Here is a 24,533-nt window from a genome sequence, read left to right as displayed (position 1 = left end):
TTTGGGCATGAGAGGATTTGTACGTGGACCTGGACCCTACCTGGGGTCCGCGCAACCGACCTGCCAACTTAGATCCTCAACGGCTCTGAACTAGTTTAACCAGATCGGACCAAATCGCTCCCTAGATCGGCCTGAATCATTTTTCAACCGGCTCAATCAAACCGCGCGTCAAACCGAACCACGGTTAACCGGTCCAGTTCAGGTAAATTTTTTTTTTAATTTTCTAATTTTTTTTATATATTATTATTTTTGTTATTTTGAATATTTTTATATTTATGCATGATAAATTTTTAAATTTGTTAGGATAATTTTTTTAATTATTTTTTAATAATAATAAAATGAAAACAAAGTAAGATAATAACTAAACAAATATTAAAAATGCTTAAATAATAATAATAATAGTAGAATAATATTTTATTTTTCCTGCCTAGATATTAGAGTAAATAAAAACATATTTTTAAAAATAATTTCGCCTAAATGTTGAGAAATTATTATTCATAAATTTTCATTAAAAAAATATATGAGAATTTTTAATTAATTTTAAAAAATCATAAAAATCGAACTTGTTCTGAAAGTCCGCCTAGATATTGAAGATTTTTAAAAATATTCACATTTTCTTTAAACCCTAAAATCCAAACCCTAAACCTCAAGACTCTAAAATCAAATCCCTAAAATATCCAGATTCTAAAATCAAAACCCTTCAAACCTTAAAATCGAAACTCCAACCCTTTAAAAACCCTAAGATTAATTCTTAAATTTTCGAAACCTTAAAATAGAAATCCCAAACTTCTAAACCTTAAAATTAAATCCTAAACCCTTTAAACCATAAAATTGAAATCCAAAAATTTTGAACCCCAAAACTAAAACCCCTAAAATCCAAAATCCCTCAAACCAAAACCTTAAAATTCGAATCTTTAAAATCTTGAAACCCTAACCTTCAAAACTTCTACGCAAGCCCTTACTCAAAACATTTTGAAAATCCTAACGACATGTGTGAGAATCTCATTTGAAATGATTTGTTCCTAAAAGCTGCCTAGATGATTAGGTGTTTAGGAAACTTTACTTCGTTAAGTTTTTTTACACAAGTTCGTAATTCGCATTAATAATAAGATTAATAAATAAAAAGTATAATAGTAAATTGGATTATTAAATATAAACAGTCGCACCTAAGCTCTGCCTAGATGTTTGAGAGTCAGGGTGGTCTCATTATGCTTAAGAGTCCAACTTTTAAATTGCATTTCATTTTACATGACATTCATTAGCATACATACGTTAGCGTGTTATCATCGATAATTGTCTGCATTATTCTCTTTTTAATTTTTACTTACTATTTGATGATAAAATATTTTATAATAAAAAAATAATACTTTTTTAAAAAAATTATGATATTATAAAATAAAATAAAAATAACATTTCAAAAGAAATAATTCTTGGTACTTTACCTAGATGTTAGAGAATCACTAACATTTATCTTCTATAAAGATTGTTATTTCATTTTAAGGATTATCGTGTTAAATCTTAAACGAAAAGAGTTATTTTAAATTTTGCCTAGATGTTAAAAAATTTTAAAATAATTCTTTAATTTCAAGATTTTCTCGATATTCCTAAATAAAAAGCTTTAACAAAATTTTATTTTTTCAAATGAAGGGAATTACTATTAAAGTTCAAGTCAAAACTATTTTTATTTAACACCGAAAATAGCGCATAATTAAATTATACCAATTTATGGGCGTTGTATGGGTGTTAATCATTCCCCACACGTAACCGACTCCCGAGCCTAACTTGATTTTTTGTAGAGCGAAATTTATCTTTTTGATAAACTTTAAACTCATTTTTATAGTTTTGTTAAAAAGATAAACTTTTGGACAGTCAATCACACCCTAAAAAGATTGGTGGCGACTCTCTCTTTTATTTCTCTCGATTTTAAAACTTTTTAGGTTTAACGGTCCCAAAAACGTTACGATAAGTAACAAGAAGCTTGCTTCTTTTTATGTAAGGTTTCGATTTCAAGTCTCTTGAATGAAAAAAATAAATTTGAGAGAACTTATCTCCTTATGGGATTTGATCTTATTTGATTTTGGATTAATTAAGATTCAAAGTGATTATTGAATATCAAAGATTTCAGACAAAAAAAATATAATTACACACTTAATGTTTGTATTTTTATTTATTTATTTATTATTATGTAAGTTTGCCACTAAATCTTAGGTGTTTCCTTTTTATTTATTCGGGGATAATTTTCATATCCTAACTCTTAAAGCTATCCATCACATTCATTTTAGTAAAGCTTGAATACGTAAAACCTTGAAAAACTTTGGGAGGAAGACATCGACAAACAAAATTTTAGGAACAGTTTTTTTTTTTTTTAAGCTTTTTTGTGTTAACCCCGTTTGATGGAGTTTCTCTAAGGGTGAGTTAGTCAAATTTGATGCGGGGAAAAAGCTGCTGTGGTGTATAACAATTGGGTGAGATTATGATTGATGTGGTAGGAAGGGTCCATAAACTCCGATATTACCAATAATGTCTCATTGTAGGCCAGCAATGACCGAATTAACTGATTATTAGGCCACACAAAATTAGTGAATTATGACTTATGAATGGTATTGTATTATAAAGTAAGAGTTGAGATCCACTTGTACCCATATAAATGTTGTACTTTTTTTTAAAATTAAAATTAAAATCATTTAAAATATGTAATCTAATAATAAAATAATATAAACGGATATATTCCTTCTCGTAAAGTAATAGACATAATAATAATAATAATAATAATAATAGGGGGAAACCTAACCCTTTTTTGGCCTCTTAATTAGCTGTTTAGAGATCACTTTGTCTTTTCTTCCTCAAGTTTGTGAACCCATATATATAAATATATAAATATATATATATATATAAGAAGAGGGATTTACTTATATTAATGAAATTTTTATGGGAATATATCAACTAAAATTTTTTAAATTGAATTGATATAAATCATGTCATTACAAAAAACTACAATTTCTTATAGTATTTTCATTAGAAAATAAAAAGTTTTTTCATTTTTTGTTAGAATCATATATGTATTATTCTCATATTAATCATGCTATTGTTGGAGCAACTAAAAAGTTTTCGTGGAAAATTAGTTTTTTCTCAAGAAAATGAACTTTGGAAAAAAAAAGGAAAGAAAGAAATAAGAAAAATTAGGGTAAGATAAAGACTTATATCTTATCTTTTAAATATTAATTAATTAAAAGTAAATCAAATATTTAAAAGTAGTGATTAGAACCAAAAAAAAAAAAAAGGTTAGCAGGAAAATCCGTTTGCTTAAAAGTCAAAACTTTGCGCGGAAGAACCCGGCAATTCCCCTTATAGGGCTCAGTGCATAGCCACTCGCACCAAAAAAAAGGAAGCCTTTTAACTTGGAAAATCAAAATGATCCTAAGCCGAAAAGAATGAGTTTTAGGGCCCCAGCCACTACTAAAGTCTTTGCCCAGAGTCATCAACCGAGAATTAGCCGTTTGCCTGCCCCTGCTGTACTGCACTGCCTACTGAGCAGTGAGCAACAGAGCAAGTGAAAGAGTGATCACCGTGTGTGTGTGTGTGTGTTTTTTTTTTTTTAATGTATTTAATTCATAAAATCTTAAATTTCGAAAAAACATAATATTTAAAAATATTTAATATTTGAAGTTTTGTTTGATTTTAAAGATATTTTGTAATCAAATTCACTCATTTGATAAAGATAATTTTGATTTATTAATTTATATATAATTATTATATTTTTCTTGATAAGATATAGATAACTTTTTATTTTGTTTTAATAAAAAAAACTCAAACGAAAATTGATATATTTAGTAATAAAAAAAATAAAAATTTTAATTTTTTAATTAAATATACTTAATTATAGCATTTAACCTGACAGCAAGCCGTGATTATTATATTAAGATATAAAAAAATCAATTATAGCATCTAAAAGAAGTGAACGCCTTATTTACTATTGTAAATATATTGAAAAAAAATAAAAAAAAATTGTTTGTTAAAAAAATGCTTTATTTAAATTTGTAAATATTTTAAAAAATCATCTATTAAATAAGGTGTTTGTAAAAGAAAACATTTTATGTGAATGGATTTTATAAATATGTTGAAAAGATATTTAATAAAATGTTTGTTAAAAAAATACCTTATTTGCTTTTGTAAATATTTTAAAAAATTATCTATTACATAAGATGTTTGTAAATAGATCAAATAAAACGTTTGTTCAAAAAAACTTCTCATTTGATGTTTTTATAAATATTTTAAAAAATATACATTTGTTCATAAAAAATATCTTAATTAATTATCAATTAAAATGTTTTAAAAAAAACTCTTTAATTGAAATCAATTAAGACATTTTTTCTCTAAAACGTTTTAATTGTCACGTATTAAAATTAAATTAAAAATAAAATAAATTAAAAAAAAGTTAAAAATTGAGTTTTAAACTTTTTTTTTTAAAGGATAATGGATATATAATAAATTTTTTAATCAAGTTAAAATTAAAAATAAGATAATTTTCTTCTCCAGAATATTAAAATAGCACAAGATAAAATTAAGTTTTTAATTTTAAAACTTTAAATATTATTAAAATTTTGATATTTTTTCCAATCGAATTATTTTAAACAAACATTGAAAACAAATACTCACCGACCAAATTTTTAAAAAACTTTTGTGGGTTCTCACGAAACAACCGCCCTTTAGACTCTTTTAATGATCAAACAGTTAGATGACCCCGACTCCACCTTCAAAAAACAGTTATATCTGATTCCACCCCAACCTTAGCCCACATCCATGCCCAAAAATCCATCTTCTTCACATCTCTGAGTTTCAGATTCTTTCCCCCAAAGTTCCTTCTTCTCGCCTTCAGTACCCACAAGTCGCTCCACATCAAATTCTTGTTCATTTTGCTTCTCCTTTGCCACTCGATTCTTCTCCACCCCAAAAACCAGGGTGTTTTTGGTGTTCTCCCCAAAGGCTTTATAAGAAATACAACAAGGAAAATAAGGTGCTGGATACTGCTCTTGATTCTGATGAATTTCTATCTGATTTGGCTACTTTTTCGATCAAAGAACAGAAAAAGATGGTCAACAAGGCAGTCAAGGAACAACACAAGATTAGAAAGGAGGCAGAAAAGATAGTCAATTGGGCAAAGCAGGCTTCCGCAAGGATGATCTTTCATGGTATGGAAGATTATCTGAGTCACAGTGATGATGAGCCCGCAAAATGAGTGTTGTAAGGTGGCTTGAAATTTCATAATCAGCAATGAGAAATATTTGCAGTCTCCTTTGTCGAAGCCAACCTTTGATAAAGTCTACAGCTTTCATTCATTCTACATGCCAAAAAACAAGCCTTCATTGAAAGCCATTGTTTCATCATTTCCAGTCATACCCTTGTTTAGCTATTCTAATCGTATTACCTCCTTTATCTTGATCTGTTACATGCTAATTGCTGTACAATGTACTTTGTAATACTATTTCATTATGCTCATAAGCTTGCTGAGTGATGCTAATGGAACTTGAATGCAACTTCATATAGTTTTCAACGCCTACTTCCCTGTCATCCAACTATTCCTACTCCTTAATTTCCATGTATCATGGGTTATTCAAATTCTATATCGGAATTCAAGGATTTGTTTTTTCTGAATTAATTTCTTTTCCTGAATTTTGATAGTTGAATTGAGGTTCTTCTTCTGGTTAAAAAAGAAAACCTTGCTGCCATCGAGTTGCCTGGTTTTAGGTCTTGTCGCTTAGGTTACTTTCTATCTTAAAATGGGAACTGCAGTCTGCAGGGGTTTGATTTCCATATATGCCACCTCACTATGAAAAAAATTGCCCATTTTTTTAAATTGCTGAACCTAATAGCTTTGATAAGGTTACAGATTTCAGTGCTAGCATGGTAAGTCATCTTTCAAAACATTGAAAGAGAATGGACTTAAGAACTACGATTCTGAAGTATACGCTCACTAGGTGCGATTAGCAGTCAGGAAGTTCAGTATTTATCTGCTGAATGACTGCTGAGAATGCTAACAGGTTACAAAAATTTCAGAAACGTACACCAAGCTACCTGATTTTGTGGAATTTTGATGGATAACATGCTTTATGTCGGTATTACTTCAATTAATATAATCTCCTCACAATAAGGCCAACTCACACACATCAAAGCAGGTTTTGTTGCAAAATTCTCACCTTTTGGTGGCAATTTATCATTATAGTTGCATGTTTCTTTGTTTTTTTTTTTTGGCCAAGAACTTGTTGAAAGCCTGTGTTTGGTTCACTTTGGTATTTTATTATCACAAACAGGAAAAATGCTATGATGGGCATTCCGTGAAGAGTCAGGATTTCCATGTGAAATGGTCTAGGCATGCCTTTCTTGTTCTTCAATCTGAAAACTTCTAGATGGATTAGCTGCATGTTTATGGCTTTCACCTAAAACACATACGATTTTTATAGCCTAGTAAATTGAGGATGGGCCATTTTTTTATTTTAATTTTATATCATAGAGTAAGCCTATTCTATCAATTACATAAGACTCGATCAATCTTAAGTTAGATTTGTAGCAGATATGCATTAAAAATCCACCAATTTTCTTTCCTTTTATCCTTTCATGCTGCTTGGGAATTGGGACTTCTTAGTAGTCAAACTTTCAGCTATGTATATTGTTTGGATTATGTGTAGGAACCCTGGTAATCTCATGATCTGCAACTGATTTTAAGCATGATGTAGGACTTCGTTCTTTCAATAAGTTATAGTTTGGTGAGAAGGTGATGGCTGTCAAGATCTAAATCCAAATTCATGGTGAAAACTAATTAATTTGTGTCATATCGTGTTTATTGTCAACCCTTCCTCTCTCTCTCTCTCTTTCTTCTGATAGGTTTCTTACCCTCCCTTTTGGAAATCATGTTTTAGATTTATAAATGCTTTTAACCATATATAGACAACAACCTTATTTTGAGCTTAGCATACTAATTAATTAATTAGTTTCTTTTGGGAGGGAAAGGAAATGACATTGTGGCCTTGAAATTAACATGGTTTGGATGTGCAAGATGAGTAATCTGATATTTAACGTAAACTATATAAGGTAAATGGCATTTTGCATATCATATCTAAGATTTGATGCAGAAATTAACCTTGTATATGTACTTTTGTGGATTGATTTTCAATTGATGAAATAATCAAGGTTACCTAAACGTTGGAATCCTAGCCTAATTGGTAGTACACCCAGTCCCTGACTGAGTAGCTTGACTTTCGGTTGCCACCTGCAAGAGTGAATATTTCTGGCTGCATTTAGCATAAGTTTCTATCAGGCATGTGCTCTGGCAATCGCCCGAGGCAGAGACCAAGCAAGGAATTATGCTGGGTTTTTGTTACATTGAGATGAATATAGATGCTAGATGTATAATTCACTCAAAGAAGATGGGACAGGATAGGATGGTAGATATTAGATCTTTGTTGTCTAAGTGTTCCCTAGAGAAAATACATAGATTGCTTGAAAAGTTTAAGTAGCTTATCACTAGAGCATACATATATAGAGTGGTTTGAATTAATAGTAGACCGAGTTAGCTCGACGAAAGTGGCTTCTGGGTGGGAAGTATGTGTGACAATTAATTATTTTACTTTTTGCATTCAATAATGGAAAATTTCAGCAGTCTTTTGTAGTTAAAAAAGGTTGCCTGCTTGCGATGGAACAACATGGCTTTCCTATATATATATATATATATATATATATATATGTATGCATATATATCCCCTTTTCGGCTCCTCATGCAATTTAGCTGGGTAAATAATTAGAATGGCTTAGATGAAATTAAGAATGAAGATATGTAGATAGGGGCCGGCGGTTACCAGAATCTGTACGGTCCATGCATGGCATGCATGATGTTTAATTAAATGCAAATTAAGAAGGTAGATTAATTTAACCCCCAAAGAGCATCTATTTTCAAATTACCAAATGCTATTTATTTAATATTATATAGAAACTAGTATCAATAAAGTAATTATTACATATAGAGAAATTTGTCATCATGAGAAAGAAAATAAATTTAGAAGAGTTTTATATTTCCCAAAAAAAGGGAGTCTTATTATATTTACTCTATGCCTCCTTTTTCTGGCGTATGATTTTACTCCATACAAGAGTAAATTAAAGTTCATCTTTGGCCCAAAAAGAAATTATAGCTCATCAATAAATGTAAATTTTTTGTATTCTTAATTATAAAAATGATTTGTTGGATGAGATATCCGTATTATGCATCAATCAAATTAGAAAAGATTTATAATTACCTTAAACTAACGGCTTCCCCGCAGATATAATAGCATATATAGATAACGTATAAAATTAATTGATGATTGATTAATACACCAAAGTCACTAATCATTAATGATTGAATTTCTCTACTTTGAAATTCCCTATTTTCGTTTCAGCTCATTACTGCTAACTTTTAATCTTCCTCCGATCCTCATCTAGCTATAAATATTTCTGCAAGCTTTGCTTGTATTTCATCTCTGATCAATCTCTCAAAAACTTAAAATCATGGCCTCAACTTTCGGAGACTGTTCAGTCTTGTCTGCTGTTGTTTTACTCATGTCAATGTGCATATGCTTTACTCAGTTGTTGGCGTTTTCAGTTGCCGAAGCAATCCCTTCCGGCTTTAGTGTGAACCTGATACACCGTGACTCCCCAGTCTCCCCGCTGTACAACCCTCTTGAAACCCGGTTTGATCGCTTGTACAGTGCTTACAACCGCTCTATCTCTCGCATCAATCGTTTCAGGCCAACGACTCCAAAGGCAGTCCAGTCGGATATAGTACCAAGCGGTGGAGAATATTTCATGGAAATTTTCATCGGAACCCCACCATTTTCGGTGCTTGGAATAGCCGATACTGGCAGTGATCTCACCTGGGTTCAGTGTGAGCCTTGTGAAGAATGTTACGAGCAAAAGCCTCCTCTCTTTGATCCCAGGAAATCCTCCACATACAAGAACGTTCCATGTGAGTCTAATCCCTGCAATGCATTGGATAGCTCTGACAGAGTATGCGACCAAGAGCAGAACGCTTGTAAATACAACTACTCCTATGGAGACCGCTCCTTCACCAAAGGAAACGTTGCCCTTGAAAAGTTCACCATTGGTGTGTCTACTCGCAATCCAGTTTCCTTTCCAAACCTGGTGTTCGGCTGTGGACACAACAATGGCGGCACATTCGATGATGTAGGTTCTGGGATTGTTGGACTTGGTGGAGGTCCCCTTTCTCTAGTCAAACAATTGGGTAAATCTATACGTGGGAAGTTTTCCTACTGCCTGGCTCCCACTGCAGCGGAATCAAATGCTTCAAGCACGATAATATTCGGTACCGCAACGGAATCTAATATAAATGCTAATGCTGTTTCAACCCATTTAGTTGACAAAGATCCCTCGACATATTACTACCTAACATTAGAGGCTGTCAGTGTTGGAGACGAAAGGTTGGCCTACGGCGGATCATCTTTATCACCAACGGAGAAAGGCAACATCATCATCGACTCCGGGACAACATTGACCTTCCTGGAGTCAGAGTTCTTTAACGGTCTTGAATCCGCCGTGGAGGACGCAATTGGGGCCAAACGAGTGAGTGACCCCAAGGGTCTTCTCAGCCCTTGTTTTGAAGTAGAAACAGGTAAGGACATCGATCTTCCCATAATCACAGTTCATTTTAGTGGTGCGGACGTGAAGTTGCAGCCATGGAACACATTCGCCCAAGTACAGGAAGACATGGTGTGCTTAACCATCATACCATCCAATGATATAGCCATTTTTGGGAATCTGTCTCAGATGGATTTCTTGGTCCGCTACGACCTTGAAGAGAGGACTGTCTCCTTCACGCCAACCGATTGTAGCAACCCTTAGGAGTCGATTGCTATATGCATAAAGTGTGTTGGTAATCTCAAAAAGATGGTATATTATAAGCGCAATACATGGTTGTTTGGTTTACATGTATAATTGGAATATCCACTTGTTTATTTGGGCAGTTATAAATTAATTACCCAATGATGTTTTTCTCATATACGCTCGGGTGATTTTAAAAGAGAGTTTGGACATATAATTTGAAGCTAAAACAAATTAATTCAGGAAAAAGAAAAAAGAAAAAAGAAGATTGGTATTCTTAGCAAATAGTATTTAGAAAGGAGCTGAAGTGAAGTTCTTTTTTTTTTTGACAATAAGAATAGAGTTGGTGCTTAATTGGTGGTTAAAACAACAAAATATTTACCTTTCGCTTTTTTTACTTTTAACTATTCTGCTTTAGTTGTTAGTAGTTAGTAGTTACCACTTGCATTTTAAGTAGATGAACACACACCAATTGAATTCACTACAGGGGTTTTGATTTTTAGTGACATTTTTTTTACTGTTTAGTGGTGTTTATTAATGTTACTATAAGGTTTGTAGCGTTTGCGAAAAATATCACACAGAATGCTACCTATACACGCGTCAAAGTAAATAGTGACATTTTTCAAAAAACGCCTTAATATTAACGGCGTTTATAGATATAAAATGTCACTATTTTAGCGGCGTTTATATCTTTGTGACGCTGCTAAATTAGTGGTGATTTTATGACAAAAAATACCGTTGCTTTGGTGACGTTTGTAACTAAAAACCTTGTTATTTTAGAGGCGTTTGAATATGAAAATACCTCAATATTAGTGGTGTTTTGTATCTTTTAGTCGCCGCTAATTCAGTAATATTTTTATGAGGAAAATGTCGTTGTTTTGGTAACGTTTCTATAAAAAATGTCACCTAACTAGCGGCGTTTGCTGGTAAGAGCGCCACTACTTATAGTGGCCTTTTATGCTACAACTCCACTAAATTATTCATTTAGCAGCATTGCCCAACGCAAATGCCGCTATTATGTAAAAATATATTTTTTCTTAATTTCTTATAATAAATTTTATTTTCAGTAAAGAGCTTAAATTCAGAAACTAAAATTAATATTAACTTCATTCACGTTTAAATATACATCTAATTAATACAAAGTTTAATAATTAGTATAATAACATTCAAATATTTTTAATACATTAACAAAATAAAAAATTAAAATGTATGAAAGAGATAACTACATACATTTTGCTGACTGTCAATTGATGAAGAAAAATTTTCACCTTGGTACTAGCGTGCTCATGAACCTACTGAATAATACCATACAATTTTTAACACTTTATTATATATTTTTTTTTATTTAAAAATTTTAATATTTACTAAATATAATACCTGAGTTGGTGAAGCACCAAGATCATTTCTTGAAAATTATTGTTACACAAAATTCATAAGATAATCGAATCGATCATGCAACTACTGAAAGTTTGCACCCTCTAGCTCCATTCTAGCACGTTCTTCTTCAATTTTGGCACGCTCATGTTCTTTTTCTGCTTTCATTTGCTGAAAATGTTCTTGCATAGTTTGTAACTCCCCTATCAATATTAAAATGTCTCACGAAAACTGACTTGCTGAGAGTGTAAATTGCGGAGAGTTATGTACATAGTAGGCAGATGGCGTTAGACCCAATCCAAGGCCTCGGACCCGTTTATGCCTTTCTTTTCCAGCAACTTCTATGAATATTCGATTTTTCATTTTTTACATGTTGAGAGAACCTTCAAATGCTACTTCAATCTCAGCAACCATTTTTTCTTTCACTTTTTCTTATGAATTTGTCATATACAAACTATCAAATTTAATGATTAATTGATTATATGTTAAAAACAATAAATATTTACTTTTTGTTAAAATAGATGATACAAATTATCATAATTTTTTGTGTTTCGACATTCATGTAAGATCCATCTTTTTTTGTGTGTGTTACGCGAAAAAGTTTCACATGTCTAATTGTACTGCCCTCCTCATTCTCCTATACAAAAACATATGTTATTTGATAAGATACATATCAACCATAACTTATTTATGCATATCAATCCTATCAATCAAGTATTAAAATTTTGAATAATTTTAATCTCATGTATTTATATTTTGATCCCGTAACAACACAATAGTCTTAAACATACGCAAACAATAAAAGTATTTTAGGCTTTCACACATATCGATCATGAAAACCAAATTCAATTATTTTCTCCTGGTTTAATATGAAGGATTGAAGCAATTCAATATGTTGGAAGGCATCCAAAATTTTAATTTGTATATTTATCTTTTATATGCAAAAATATTTCAAAACGAACACAACTGACAACTTTTTCTCCTATATCAACCATAAAAATCAAAGTTCAATCAATCGGACAAGCTTAATATCAAGTATTGAAGCTATTGAAACTGTTCAAATACAACAATAGCAACAAATCTGTATTAAAGGCATAAATATACATAAACAATAACTTTTCATACATATAATCTGTGTCAACTAAGTTCAAAACTTTCGATAAGTGTAATATCATGTATTGAAACTATCAAATCTATTCAAACAGAACAATAAAAATGTTAATTTGCATATTTACCTTTTAACGATAGAAAAAATTCATTCATTGAAATAAGTTAATTATCATAAACTTACGATTTCTTTTTATTTTCTTGCAAAACTTTTTGATCCACTTGTGTGGCTATATTTTTGTTGCTTTCTGCTATCAATCCCAATCTGTTCTCTTTTCTGTCATAAAAAATAATTACGTATATGATAGAAATACAAATATTACCAACTGAAACCATCAAACACTTTCATCATTTCATTTTATTATACAAAGTTATAAACTAGTACCTCTCATTTTCTTGAGAACCAAAATCTAACAAGTTATTCATATTATCACCTAATCACATTACCGGGTAGATTTTGCATCATCACCTTTACAGTAGTATTTCGATAGAAATATTTATTCTTCAAACTATGCTTGTAATCTTTCCACTTCTTTCCCAATGACTTAAGCACAAATAAAGTTGGTATTTCAAGTACAAATCTTAACTGTAATAATACAATAAAAAAGTTTGAATAAGTAAACAAACTGTAAAATAAAAAATTTGAATATATCTAATTAATTATACTAATACCTTAATAAAGTTTAATGCATCGGCCTTAACTTTTTTTAGAACATTGTGCCATGTTTCATAATGAATAGGCAATTTTATTGCATTACGGGCTAGTATGCCTAGAAATCCAACCAATAGTTGAGCCTCTTCACCAATTGGTTGTCTATCGGAGTTTGCAGACACTACAATACGCTCGTTTTGAGGTAGTGCAAATAATTCCTTCAAAGTTGTCCGGCCTCTAGTCTTCCGTTGACCAGTGTTATCAACTGCAACAAATATCAAATATATTTATAAAATCGTAATACTTTTATCATTATACTCAAATTTTAAAATTGAAGTATATCATACCTGCATTCAAATTTAAAGCATAATCAATCGATGGGGTACTACCTAAACCTGGACCTCCCGTATTACCAGATCCAATATCAGTTGAAAGGTTAGAAGTGACAGAGTTAGATTCAACAGTATATTCATTTGCCTCCAAAAGATTTAGTCCATAGCCAATATCCACAGGTGCCACAAACGGTTCTGAACTAATATCTCTGATATGTTTTCCTTTCAACCTACTTCTTCGCATTGTAGCTTACCTACATCATAAAAGCGAATATAGAAAAAATATTAGTTCAGAACATAAGTAAAGAACATATCGATTTAATTAAATCAAAATATAATGTATGATTTAGAAGACAATAATTATACAATAGTGAATGTGACATTATTTACATACTATTATTTACTACATTATATCTTAAACACTTGAATTTCAAATTATAGATGTCCCATTTCATGGTTCGTAAATGTCTTCAGTAATATTTTTACGTACCCACTGAGCGTAGGTACTGGAGATATTCTCATCCAAGTTTTGTTCAACAAAAAGATAACATTTAGTTTTATGTTCACCATCATCTTTGGTATCTAACCTCAAATCAAATAAGTCTCTAGGTGTATTTCAAAGAACAACAAACTAACCCAATTCTTTCGAATCTTCAGAGTAAAATACTATTTTAACTTGAGATGAAAATATATAAGGTTCATCGATGAGTTGTTGTCCAGTGTGAATTAATCGAGAAAATTTCACAAGTGTAAATCTGTACTGATCTTTCTTAATACCTCTCACACTATTCACATCAGCCCAATCACACCAAAATAAAATAACTTTTCACTTGCCATGATAATCCAACTCAATAATGTCATTAATAATGTCATAATAGTCAACATTTTCCTCTAAAGGGTTTGTGTCCCAAGCATTAGCATAGCTAGTAGTTGATGAAGTCACAACAACTCTTGAATCTTGTGTACTTCTAAATCTCTCACAGGATTTAGTGTGAAATCTAAATCCATTAATGATGAAACATTTGTATCTTTTCACAATTCGATTTAGACCGTGTGAAAGACACTTCACCTCTTTACTAGTAAACGTTTCACTCCAAACCTATAAAAGTGAAATAAATATATATATGTTATTAATGTTATTTTTACCATAAGCATTCTATGTAGATAAAAAATAATGAGAAGTATGGCATTACTTATAGTTGCTCCTAACCATTCATGAAAGTTTTTAGTGAATAACTTATCAAGCTCTTAAGAGTTTAATCGTCAATAATGTGTAGGATCTCTCAAATTATTTCTATACTCACTATAAAGTATCATGATAAAGTATTAACAATAAAAAAAACACAATAAATTATGCCTAATGTAATGAATAATTTTCTTACTAAACAACTTACGTGTGAAACAATTCAATTGAGTCATGATGAAAAAGAACATATCGATGTGCTTGTGCTCAATATTTATCATCTAACTCCACAAATTTAGCTTTGCCTACGAGTTGTCCAAAACTTTGAAAAACTAATTGTAGGCCGAGTTTGTATGCTGCATACCAACATTTCTCGATGATCTATTAAATCTCATTTCAACATCTTTCAAATAATGAGAATAAAATATCATACACTCTTCTGCTAAATATCCTTCAGCAATAGAACCTTTCGAATAGCGTTTGTTACGACAATAAGACTTTAACCTCCCAAAAAACCTATAGCATAAAACATTAGTCAAATGTTATTTTAAGTAGATTGACTTGATAACCAATAAAAACGTAATCAATCTATTAACAAATAATACCTTTCAATAAGATTCATCCATCGATAATAAATTGGCCCACCGACTTTTTCTTTATATGGAAAATGGATAACCAAATGCATCATAATAATGAAGAAGTTTGGAGGAAAGATTTTCTCTAAATGGCATAAAGTAATCGCAGCTCGATCTTGAACTTTATCAAGCTCTTCCACATTCATACATTTCTGACATAGAGATTTAAATATGTTACTCAATTCAATTACCAAAGAAGTCGCTTACTTTAACATTGATGAACGTAAAGCAATTGAAAGTAAGTCTTACATCAAAATGTGATAATCATGTGACTTCAATGAAGAAAATTTTCACTCATTCATATTCACACATCTTAATATATTTGAAGCATAGCCATCTGAAACTTTGACATTTTTCAAAACCTTACAAAACATATTTTTTCAGCTTTAGAAATCCCAAAACAAGCAGCAGGCAATCGATATTTGTCATTAAGAAGCAATGTCGGATAAAGGTCTTGGTGAATCCCCATATCAACTAGATTAAACTGACTCTTTAAGTCATCCTTAGATCTTCTATTCACATTAAAAATTATCTCGATAAATTTTCATAAGCATTCTTCTCTATGTGCATCAAATCAAGGTTATGGTGTAATAAATTATATTTTCAATAAGGTAACTTAAAAAATATACTTTTTTCCATAACTCATACTCATTAGGGTCATCTGCTTCATCGTCCTCTTCATCACTTTGAACATCAAGATCACTAACTTCTGTATGACTATCACCAACTTGTGTAATACGAGGCCAGACACCTTCAAAGATGTCCCTCACTCTTTTTCTTAATGGAGTTATTTTTTCATAAATAAAATTGATATCTTTTAACTTTGACAAGATATTAGACCCACTAATAAAATAATCTCATCAACTTTTCAATTTCATCAAAGAGATATTTTTAGAATCTAAATTGATGATTATCATCTAACCATCGACGATGTCCCATATAACAAAACTTTTTACCATTACGTAACTACGTCGAACATGTCTGTACAGCATAACATAGACAAGCATAACGATCTTTTATACTCCACTCAAATAAATTCGTATAAGCAAAAAAATCATTGATAGTCCATAATAAAATAGCACGTATATTGAAGTTCTCTTTTTTTGATGCATCATAGGTCTCAACTTCTTCTCATAATTACTTTAACTCTTTAATAAGAGGTTGTAAGTAGATGTCTATATCATTACTCAGACCCTTTTACCCAAAAATTATCATAGACAACATAAATGACTATTACTTCATAGCAATCCATAGTGATAAATTATAAGGAATTAATACAACTGGTCAAGTACTATAAGAAGTACTCATCATTTTGAATGGGTTGAATCCATCAGATGCTAGTCCAAGCATAATATTTCGAAGATCAGATACAAAGTCTGAAAACTTAGAATAAAATGACCTTCATGCAAAAAAATCTGCAGGATACCTCAATGATCCATCATTCGTTCACTTCTTATGATGCCACCTCATTGAATCCATAATTTTGAAAGACATGTAGAGTCATTGAAGTCTTGGTATTAATGAAAAATAGCGTAAAACCTTAACAGGCTTCTTTTTGACACATACCTTATCACCATCATCATTCAACCTTTCATCGAGATTTTTGTCGAGCCAATGAGAAATACCACACAAATGATAAGATTTTTTATTTTTTCTATCCTCCCAACATAACATGCAATCATTAGGACAATTATAAATTTTCTCATATATGAGACCTAAATCCTTGATCATCTTCTTTGATTCCTTACAAGATTTAGAGATTTTTACAAAAGAAAACGTTTCTTTCATAAATTGTAATAATAAAGTCAAAAAAAATTTTGTCCATCCACATAAGCATTTTAAGTGAAAAAGATGAACACAGAAAGACAACCTTGAATGCTTTAATCTCTCAAAAAGTTTTTCATTCATCTTCTCAAGCAACCTATAAAACTTTGATGCTTCTCTTCTAGGTTGTTGGTCACGTACACCTATCCTAGGTTCACCAAATTCATGCATTTCAATATTGAAATGATTAAATCCTTCATTTTAGGGAGAAAGATTATGAAAATTTTGGATATGAATGTTAAAAGCATCTCATAACATACCTTTAATGTCATCTGCTATAAAAGGATCATGTTGGTGATGGAGAGCCTTTGATGTTGAAAAAACTCTAGTAGAAGACATTGATGGTACAAACTCTCCATGAAAATATATCAATTAACATATCCTGATAAAAATTCAATACAAATTAAATGTTCAAAAATAACTTGACGTATTTGCCACTCGATATTAGCACACTTCACACATGGGCATAATATCATATTATCTTCACTTGTATTCTCAAATACAAAATTAAAAAAATTTTCCACTCTATCTCTGTACTCTTAACTTAATCTTGACTTTTGCATCCAACTCTTATCCATTTATTAGTTGCTACATTATTAGACCAAATGTATATAAATAATTTATATGAAAATGAACATGTACAATACTTAAGTTTACTATGTTTTAAACAAAAGATAATAACAAGATCAGTACTTACACAAAATGAGAACTTCTTGTTGTAAAGTAATTTATCAGCAACCAGATATTATGATTGTTAAAACTCTGCTACTAATGTAGACAGTACCCAAGAGTATTTGTAGTTGGGATTGACATAAGGTGAAATAAGGTGGATTTTAAGGAAAATTTTTTACACCAAAAAAAAAATCATGAATTGCAAAAGCTAAAGGAATAGTCGAATAAAGTAAAAGCTAAAGCCAATAAGTAATGAATAGTCAAAATAAGGTTCTAAAAGACAATGCTCGAATACTAAAAACAAAAGAAAAGAGAATGTAAATTGTATTTAGTCTGAAAAGAGAAATAGTATAATAATGAAGATGAAGCTTGAAGTTGGTGATTGGATGCGTTAAGTTTAGAAAGATTTTTATTGGATAGGATTATGGAATGCATTTACTAACAAAAAATGCCAACAATAATTCCCTTCTAAATATTTTTAGAATATATTATAAGCGCCTTGAACATATCACCACACAAATTTTAACATGGTTATTGAATGGGTATATCCAAGAAAGAAACCTTTAATAATTTCTATTACAATTTGTAGATAATTAGTGAAGGCGGTTGCAGATAACAACACCTTTAATAATTTTCTTTAAAAAAAAAATTTAGATTGTTAAAGGCGTCTTTTATTATGAAACGCCTTCAATATGCCACGATGGTTAAGAGTCGCCATCAATTTTTTTTTGGCTAGGTGCGATTGGCTAACTATTAAAATTTATCATTTTAATAAAATTTTAAAATTAATTAAAATTTATTAAAAAAACTAATTTTATGGTCTGCAAATCAGTCTGGGTTCGAGAGTCAGTTACGTGTGGGAAATGATTAGCACCCCACAGCACCTGTTTAAAAATGGTACCACTTAACTACGTGTTATCCTTTGATTTTGATAAAAAAAATAGTCTTATTTTCGATATTTGAAAAATAATTTTCTTGATTTTTTCATTTATTGGGAATTGGTTTTTGTTTATGAAAAGATGAAGAAAAATGGTCATTTATCATCTCAAGCTTGATCATTTGTACTAAAAAATGATTCCCTAAAAAACCTAAAATTTGTTTTTATCACCTATCTTTTTTTTTTTTTAGGATCGTTTAAATATCCAGAGTACACGATGTAACCATTAATATTTTTTATTTTTTTGTTTTTCAGCAAGTTTTTTTTGCAAAGGTTTTTTTTGGCAAAAAAAATTTTTATTCTGGAAACTTTTTTTTGCAAAGTCTCCTCTCTTTTTTTTTACAGGGTTTCTAGGCTTTTTTCCCCCATTTATCATTGGTTTCATTGCTCTATTTATAGAGTAAAAAGAAAACCAAAATCTCAAAAAATTTGAGATTTTGTTGGCCTAGTATTAGGGTGGCCACTAACTATCAGAACGACTGTCGGTGCTGTCAAAACTACTGGCAATGTAGCTGTAGGTGATTTTCAAAGTTGCTGTCTGAAAAAAAAAAAAGAAAAAAAAAAGAAAAAGAGAAAAAAATAATATAATAAAAATAAATAAAATGGTGTCTACATTATAAAAGGTGTTTATTCAAAAAAATACCTTCAATATACCTTTAAACTTAGTAATCCATTATTGAAGGCGTTTGTTAATAACAGACGCCTTCAAAATTTTTTCAATAAAAATTTTAAAAATTATTAAAGGCGTCTTCTACTGTAAAATACCTTATATACCGCCACATAAATTTTAACACGATTATTGAATCGTGTATCCAAGAAAGATGCCTTTAATAATTTTTATTACAGTATCTAGACAATCAAGGAAGGTGATTACAGATAACAATGCCTTCAATAATTTTATTTTTTAAAAAAATTTGGATTATTAAAGGCATCTTTTATTATGAAACGCCTTTAATATACCATGATGGTTATGAAATGCATTTATTTGAAAAAGCGCCTTCACTATACCTTTAAACTTAGTAATCCATTACTGAAGGCGTTTTGTTAATAGCAGACGCTTTCAAAAATTTTTCACTAAACATTTTGAGAATCATTAAATATGTCTTTTACTGTAAAATGCCTTCTATATATCGTCATACAAATTTTAACATAGTTATTGAAGGCGTATATCCAAGAAAGATGCATTTAATAATTTTTATCACAGTTTGTAGATAATTAATGAAGGCAATTACAGATAACAACGCCTTTAATAATTTTCTTAAAAATAATTTTCAGATTATTAAAGGCGTCTTTTATTATGAAATGCTTTGAATATACCACGATGGTTATAAAAGGCATTTATTTGAAAAACGCCTTCAATATACCTTTAAACTTAGTAATCCATTACTGAAGATGTTTGTTAATAACAGACGTCTATAAAATTTTTTCATTAAAAATTTTGAGAATCATTAAAGGCGTCTTCTACTTTAAAATGCCTTTTATATACCACCACACAAATTTTAACATGGTTATTGAAGGCGTATATCCAAGAAAGACACCTTTAATAATTCCTATCATAGTTTATAAATAATTAGTGAAAGCGGATGCAGATAACAACACCTTCAATAATTTATTATAAACTTTGAAAATCCATAATTATTGAAGACAGTTTTCTACTGAAAATGCCTTTTATAATTTTTAAGAATTAAAAAAGGTATTTTTTTTATGAAAAATGCCTTTAATAAGCTGGTTGGACAATTTTAAAGGCTTATAATTAAAGGTATTTTTTTTGTAAAAAATACCTTCAATAATTTTTAATAAATTTTTAGGTGATTATTGAAGGCGTTGTTTCATAAAAATGCCTTTAATAATTAATTTTATATTCATTTCCATACCTTGAACATAGAAATTTGCTGACGACTGATACATATAATGATTAAAAGTTGTGTTATTCAATCAAACAAACTAAACCCTTAAACACATTTCTAGCAGACCATTGGTTTTTTTATCACTTTCGTCGCCATCGACCTTCAACAAATCACTGCTGCGAACCTTTTTTTTAACCGAAAAATCTTTTTTTTTTTTAGCTTACTATATTATTTACAATATTCAATAGAGATTTTTTGGTTTTTCGATTCCTTAATATTGACATATGCGTTTATATATTTTTATTAACATCACCGTCAACATAGTCATCCAAGATTCTATTCATATTGCAAGTATGATGTTTCTATATAGTACGTATTAAATATTATGGTTTGTTTAACCTTGTTGACTCATATTGTATTGCTGAATAGTATTGTATGATATTGGGGTTCTGAATCATATTTCATGCTGAATGGTTTACTAAACCGTATTATCGAATATTATTTTGCTAAGTGGGTTTTAATGAAATTGGAGGGCTGAATAGTATGTTAAATGGTGTTTATGAGTGGTTTGCTGAAGGGTGTATATGAGCACATTGCTGAATGGTGTGCTAAATGATGTTTTTGTATGTAGTATGGTATTGGTTGTATTAAATTACGTACAGTGATCAATTTAGAGGGTCATATTGTGTAATTCGTATAATTATGATCCATATTACAGGTATTATGGACTTCGAACAACATTATTCTCCTTCTAATAAACATGCATAAGACAGAAGTGTAGGCCAAAAGGGGCCCAAATAAACAAATCAAAGTGACTGACATAAAAATCCATGTTGACTTCAATCAAAATGGGTAGCCTATATCAAAAAGAGCTGTCAAAATGACTACTTATATTGGAGCCATCATCCGTCGAAGGATTTTAATTACGTACACCAATTGGTGATGAGTTTCTGATAATCTAAAGGATGAGATATAACAGTCGGTTATGATATTTTTATTCAACTATTTCGTAAAATTTATTAAATGATCATTTAATTGAAATTCAATGTGTTGATATTAATTGTGTTAACTTATTTAAGAACGTTTCGACGCCCCAATTGAGTGTAAAAAGATTGTGTTGTAATCTGCTGAAAAAGTATTCAAAGACTTTAAAAGCAGATTGACAACCCAATATATTTTATCGTTGACTGGTGAAGGTGATGTATTGATTGTTTCACCTGCAACATATGCAGATGTCATAAATGTTGAAGATTGGATAAATTTTGTTCAATATCAACTTTCAGAAGATTTTTCAGTACACAAACTCATTACCAAAATAGTCCAAGTTTATTAGTCTTTATGCAATATAGCCTTTAGTCTTCATATGTGATTAACATAATTTCTTGATTTTGTAGAAAATCAAAGAACAACTCGAGACATTCGGGCCAAACAATAATATCACCATCGAACAATAAGAAAAGGATATGTAAATGTGAAGTATGAGCTTGTATGTATTCACACACTTATTTATACTCATTAATGAATATTTATGAACATTCATTTCATATATTCTGATTCTTTTATTGCAGTAATTTAATAAGAATCAGTGAGCTCAAACACAAAAATTTTCAGATGGGATGTCTGGAAACAAAGATATCTACAAAAAGATGGATCCTTCGCAGATAAAGCAACCGAGAAAATGGTAAAAAAGATTATATGTATAACTATTTTTTTTATATAATGTATGATTGGCATTGTGGTTATATGCATGAGTGTATACTAGCTTGTATAGATTTGTTCTAATAGCCCAACTTGTTATTGTCTTTCAAGATGATTATGCTACCAAAGTCAAATCTGATGAACTGGTAACCCAGTATGGCGAAGATTTTTTGTCTTTAGTATTAGGCACTAAAGAAAGGCTCGGTCGGGTTCGTGGGGTTGGTAAATTTGTCTTGCCATCAATGTTTTTTGATAAACAACCAAAAACCCCATGAATGAGAAATACATAATATGAAGCAATAATTGAGCAACAACAGCAACAAATTAATGACTAGAAGCAACACCTCAATGATCGACAGCAAAGACTCACTGCTTTGGAGTCCATGTTGGCAGTAATGCAACAGGTTATGCCAGTAGCCAGGCTTGATAGCATCATCCCCGTACGATAAGCTTCCGTTACAAGTAAGGAAGCAATCCCATCATCCGTTACCACCCAAAAAGTATCATATTATTTATAATTTAAATATTAATTTGTTTATTATATTGATTGATTTGGTTTTAATACTTATATTTCATTAAATATTGTAGCAGGATGTTCAGACTCACAGTATGACTTTTGCCCAGGCTTCTATGAATGAGTTAACAAAAATTCGTTGGAGCATTTATCCAATGAAAACTTCATATCCATTGAGTCTGAGGAAGAATTATTTGATAAACAATAATTTTCTTTCATTGGTGTGGATGAGGTTAAAGAATTTTATGAAATGGATAAATTATCAGCTGCTGAAATCGTTGCTTATATGAGGTTAGCTTATAAATATAAATATGCACATTCAATATGCAGTAAGTTAGTATTAGGGTATAATACTAACCAACAGTGTTGATTGTTATCATGTAGCTTCCTATATAGAGAGCTGAAGGGGAGACAGTTAATGAACAGATTTAGATTCATTGACCCCAATTTTATTAGTGAGTAGAGTTGTACAGTCGTGTATCGTGCTAATCATATGATCTTATGCATGAAAAGACTGGCTGATTATCATTTGCTCCCGTATAATGCACAATAAGCTATATTCCAACCTTAATTACTCTAACCTTACCCAAATATGATCTGATGCGTATTCTGAGTATATCATTATTATTATTTTACAGTCGTCATTAGGTACTTATTGTGATTAACACCAAATCTTTAATGCCATACCTTCTTAATTCAGTTAATCTAATAGTGATGCCTAACCCCGATATTCAAACTTTTATAAAGAGGTATTACACTTTATTATATTATATATGTTATGTTTCTTCATAAGTAATTTTATTTATGTTCCCACTAATTTTTTTCTTTTCAATTTAGGGTAATATCTACATTCGATAAAAAGATAAAGAAACCAAAATGGGTATTATTACCGGTAAATATAAAATATATTATTTTACTATTGAGTTTGTGTAGATAAATATTTTCTAAACCCATTCAATTTAATTTTTAGGTACCTCATCAACCTGTAATACTGAATATAGATATTATGTCCTTCGTTTTATGCGGGAGATAGTGTTACATAATTTTATGATCACACCATTCAAGGTTAGTATAAATTTCATAAACTCGTTATATATTCAAAAAAATAAAATGGTACATTATGTTCTCATTTCTTAACATTTACTTCTGATTTTTTCTTAGTGGGAGGGTAAAAAAAACTTCACAGAAAAGGAGCTAGATGAAGTCCGTAAAGAATGGTGTGATTATGTATTATCATTTATCAATGTTGATAAACCTTCAGGTTAGACATTGTTGGTTGAATGTAAATATATATAGAACAAATTGTTATAATGTTTTTAACATGTCATGTTGAATGGAAACTTTAAATTTGTATATTGGGGTATTGGTTTAATATTATTGTTATACTTAATATGAATACACTATATGTACTTAATAAATTACTGAATACGATTATTTCATAAAATTATATTAATATGGTAACGTTATCAGTTTTAATTTCGGATGTATGGTCAATTTATTGAAATACAACAATATTCATTATGTAAATTTCAAAATGTACTTCATAGTATCAGATATATAAACCAAATGTTTTCTGGACATAAATATACAACTGATAGCAAACGTTTTTCTGAGCATAAACCTATAACTGACTTCACATATGCAGTATCAAATATGTTTGTTTATGGGATTAATGAAGGCGTTTTTAGCAAGAAAAAACCTTCAATCACTCCTAACAGAAAATATTGAAGGCGTTTTTTATCAAAATCGCCTTCAATAATTCCTCCAAGAAATTATTGTGTGAAATATTAAAAATATTTTGGGTAAAAAATACCTTCAATAATACCAACTAAAAATTAATCGAATTGATTATGAAAGGCTTTTTCATACGGTAACGCCTTCAATAATCCTTAAC

General features: G+C 30.3%; 1 protein-coding gene across 1 annotated transcript; it reads left to right on the top strand.

Moving 5' to 3' along the window:
* Window positions 1–8,535: 8,535 nt before the first annotated feature.
* On the top strand, window positions 8,536–9,885 carry LOC111289306 (putative aspartic protease At2g35615). Its single transcript, XM_022880243.2, has one exon. The coding sequence runs from the start codon at window positions 8,536–8,538 to the stop codon at window positions 9,883–9,885; it is 1,350 nt and encodes a 449-aa protein (XP_022735978.2).
* Window positions 9,886–24,533: the final 14,648 nt, after the last annotated feature.

Source organism: Durio zibethinus, chromosome 11, assembly GCF_047325235.1.
Source record: "Durio zibethinus cultivar Kanyao isolate XHJ-2024 chromosome 11, ASM4732523v1, whole genome shotgun sequence".
In the NCBI taxonomy this organism is placed as follows: Eukaryota; Viridiplantae; Streptophyta; class Magnoliopsida; order Malvales; family Malvaceae; genus Durio; species Durio zibethinus.
Note: the sequence above shows the minus strand (reverse complement) of the source record. Positions and strands in the feature narration are given on the sequence as shown.

What these genes read in the sequence shown, in the direction of transcription:
- LOC111289306 (XM_022880243.2), top strand. Translation starts at nt 8,536, where the DNA reads ATGGCCTCAACTTTCGGAGACTGTTCAGTCTTGTCTGCTGTTGTTTTA.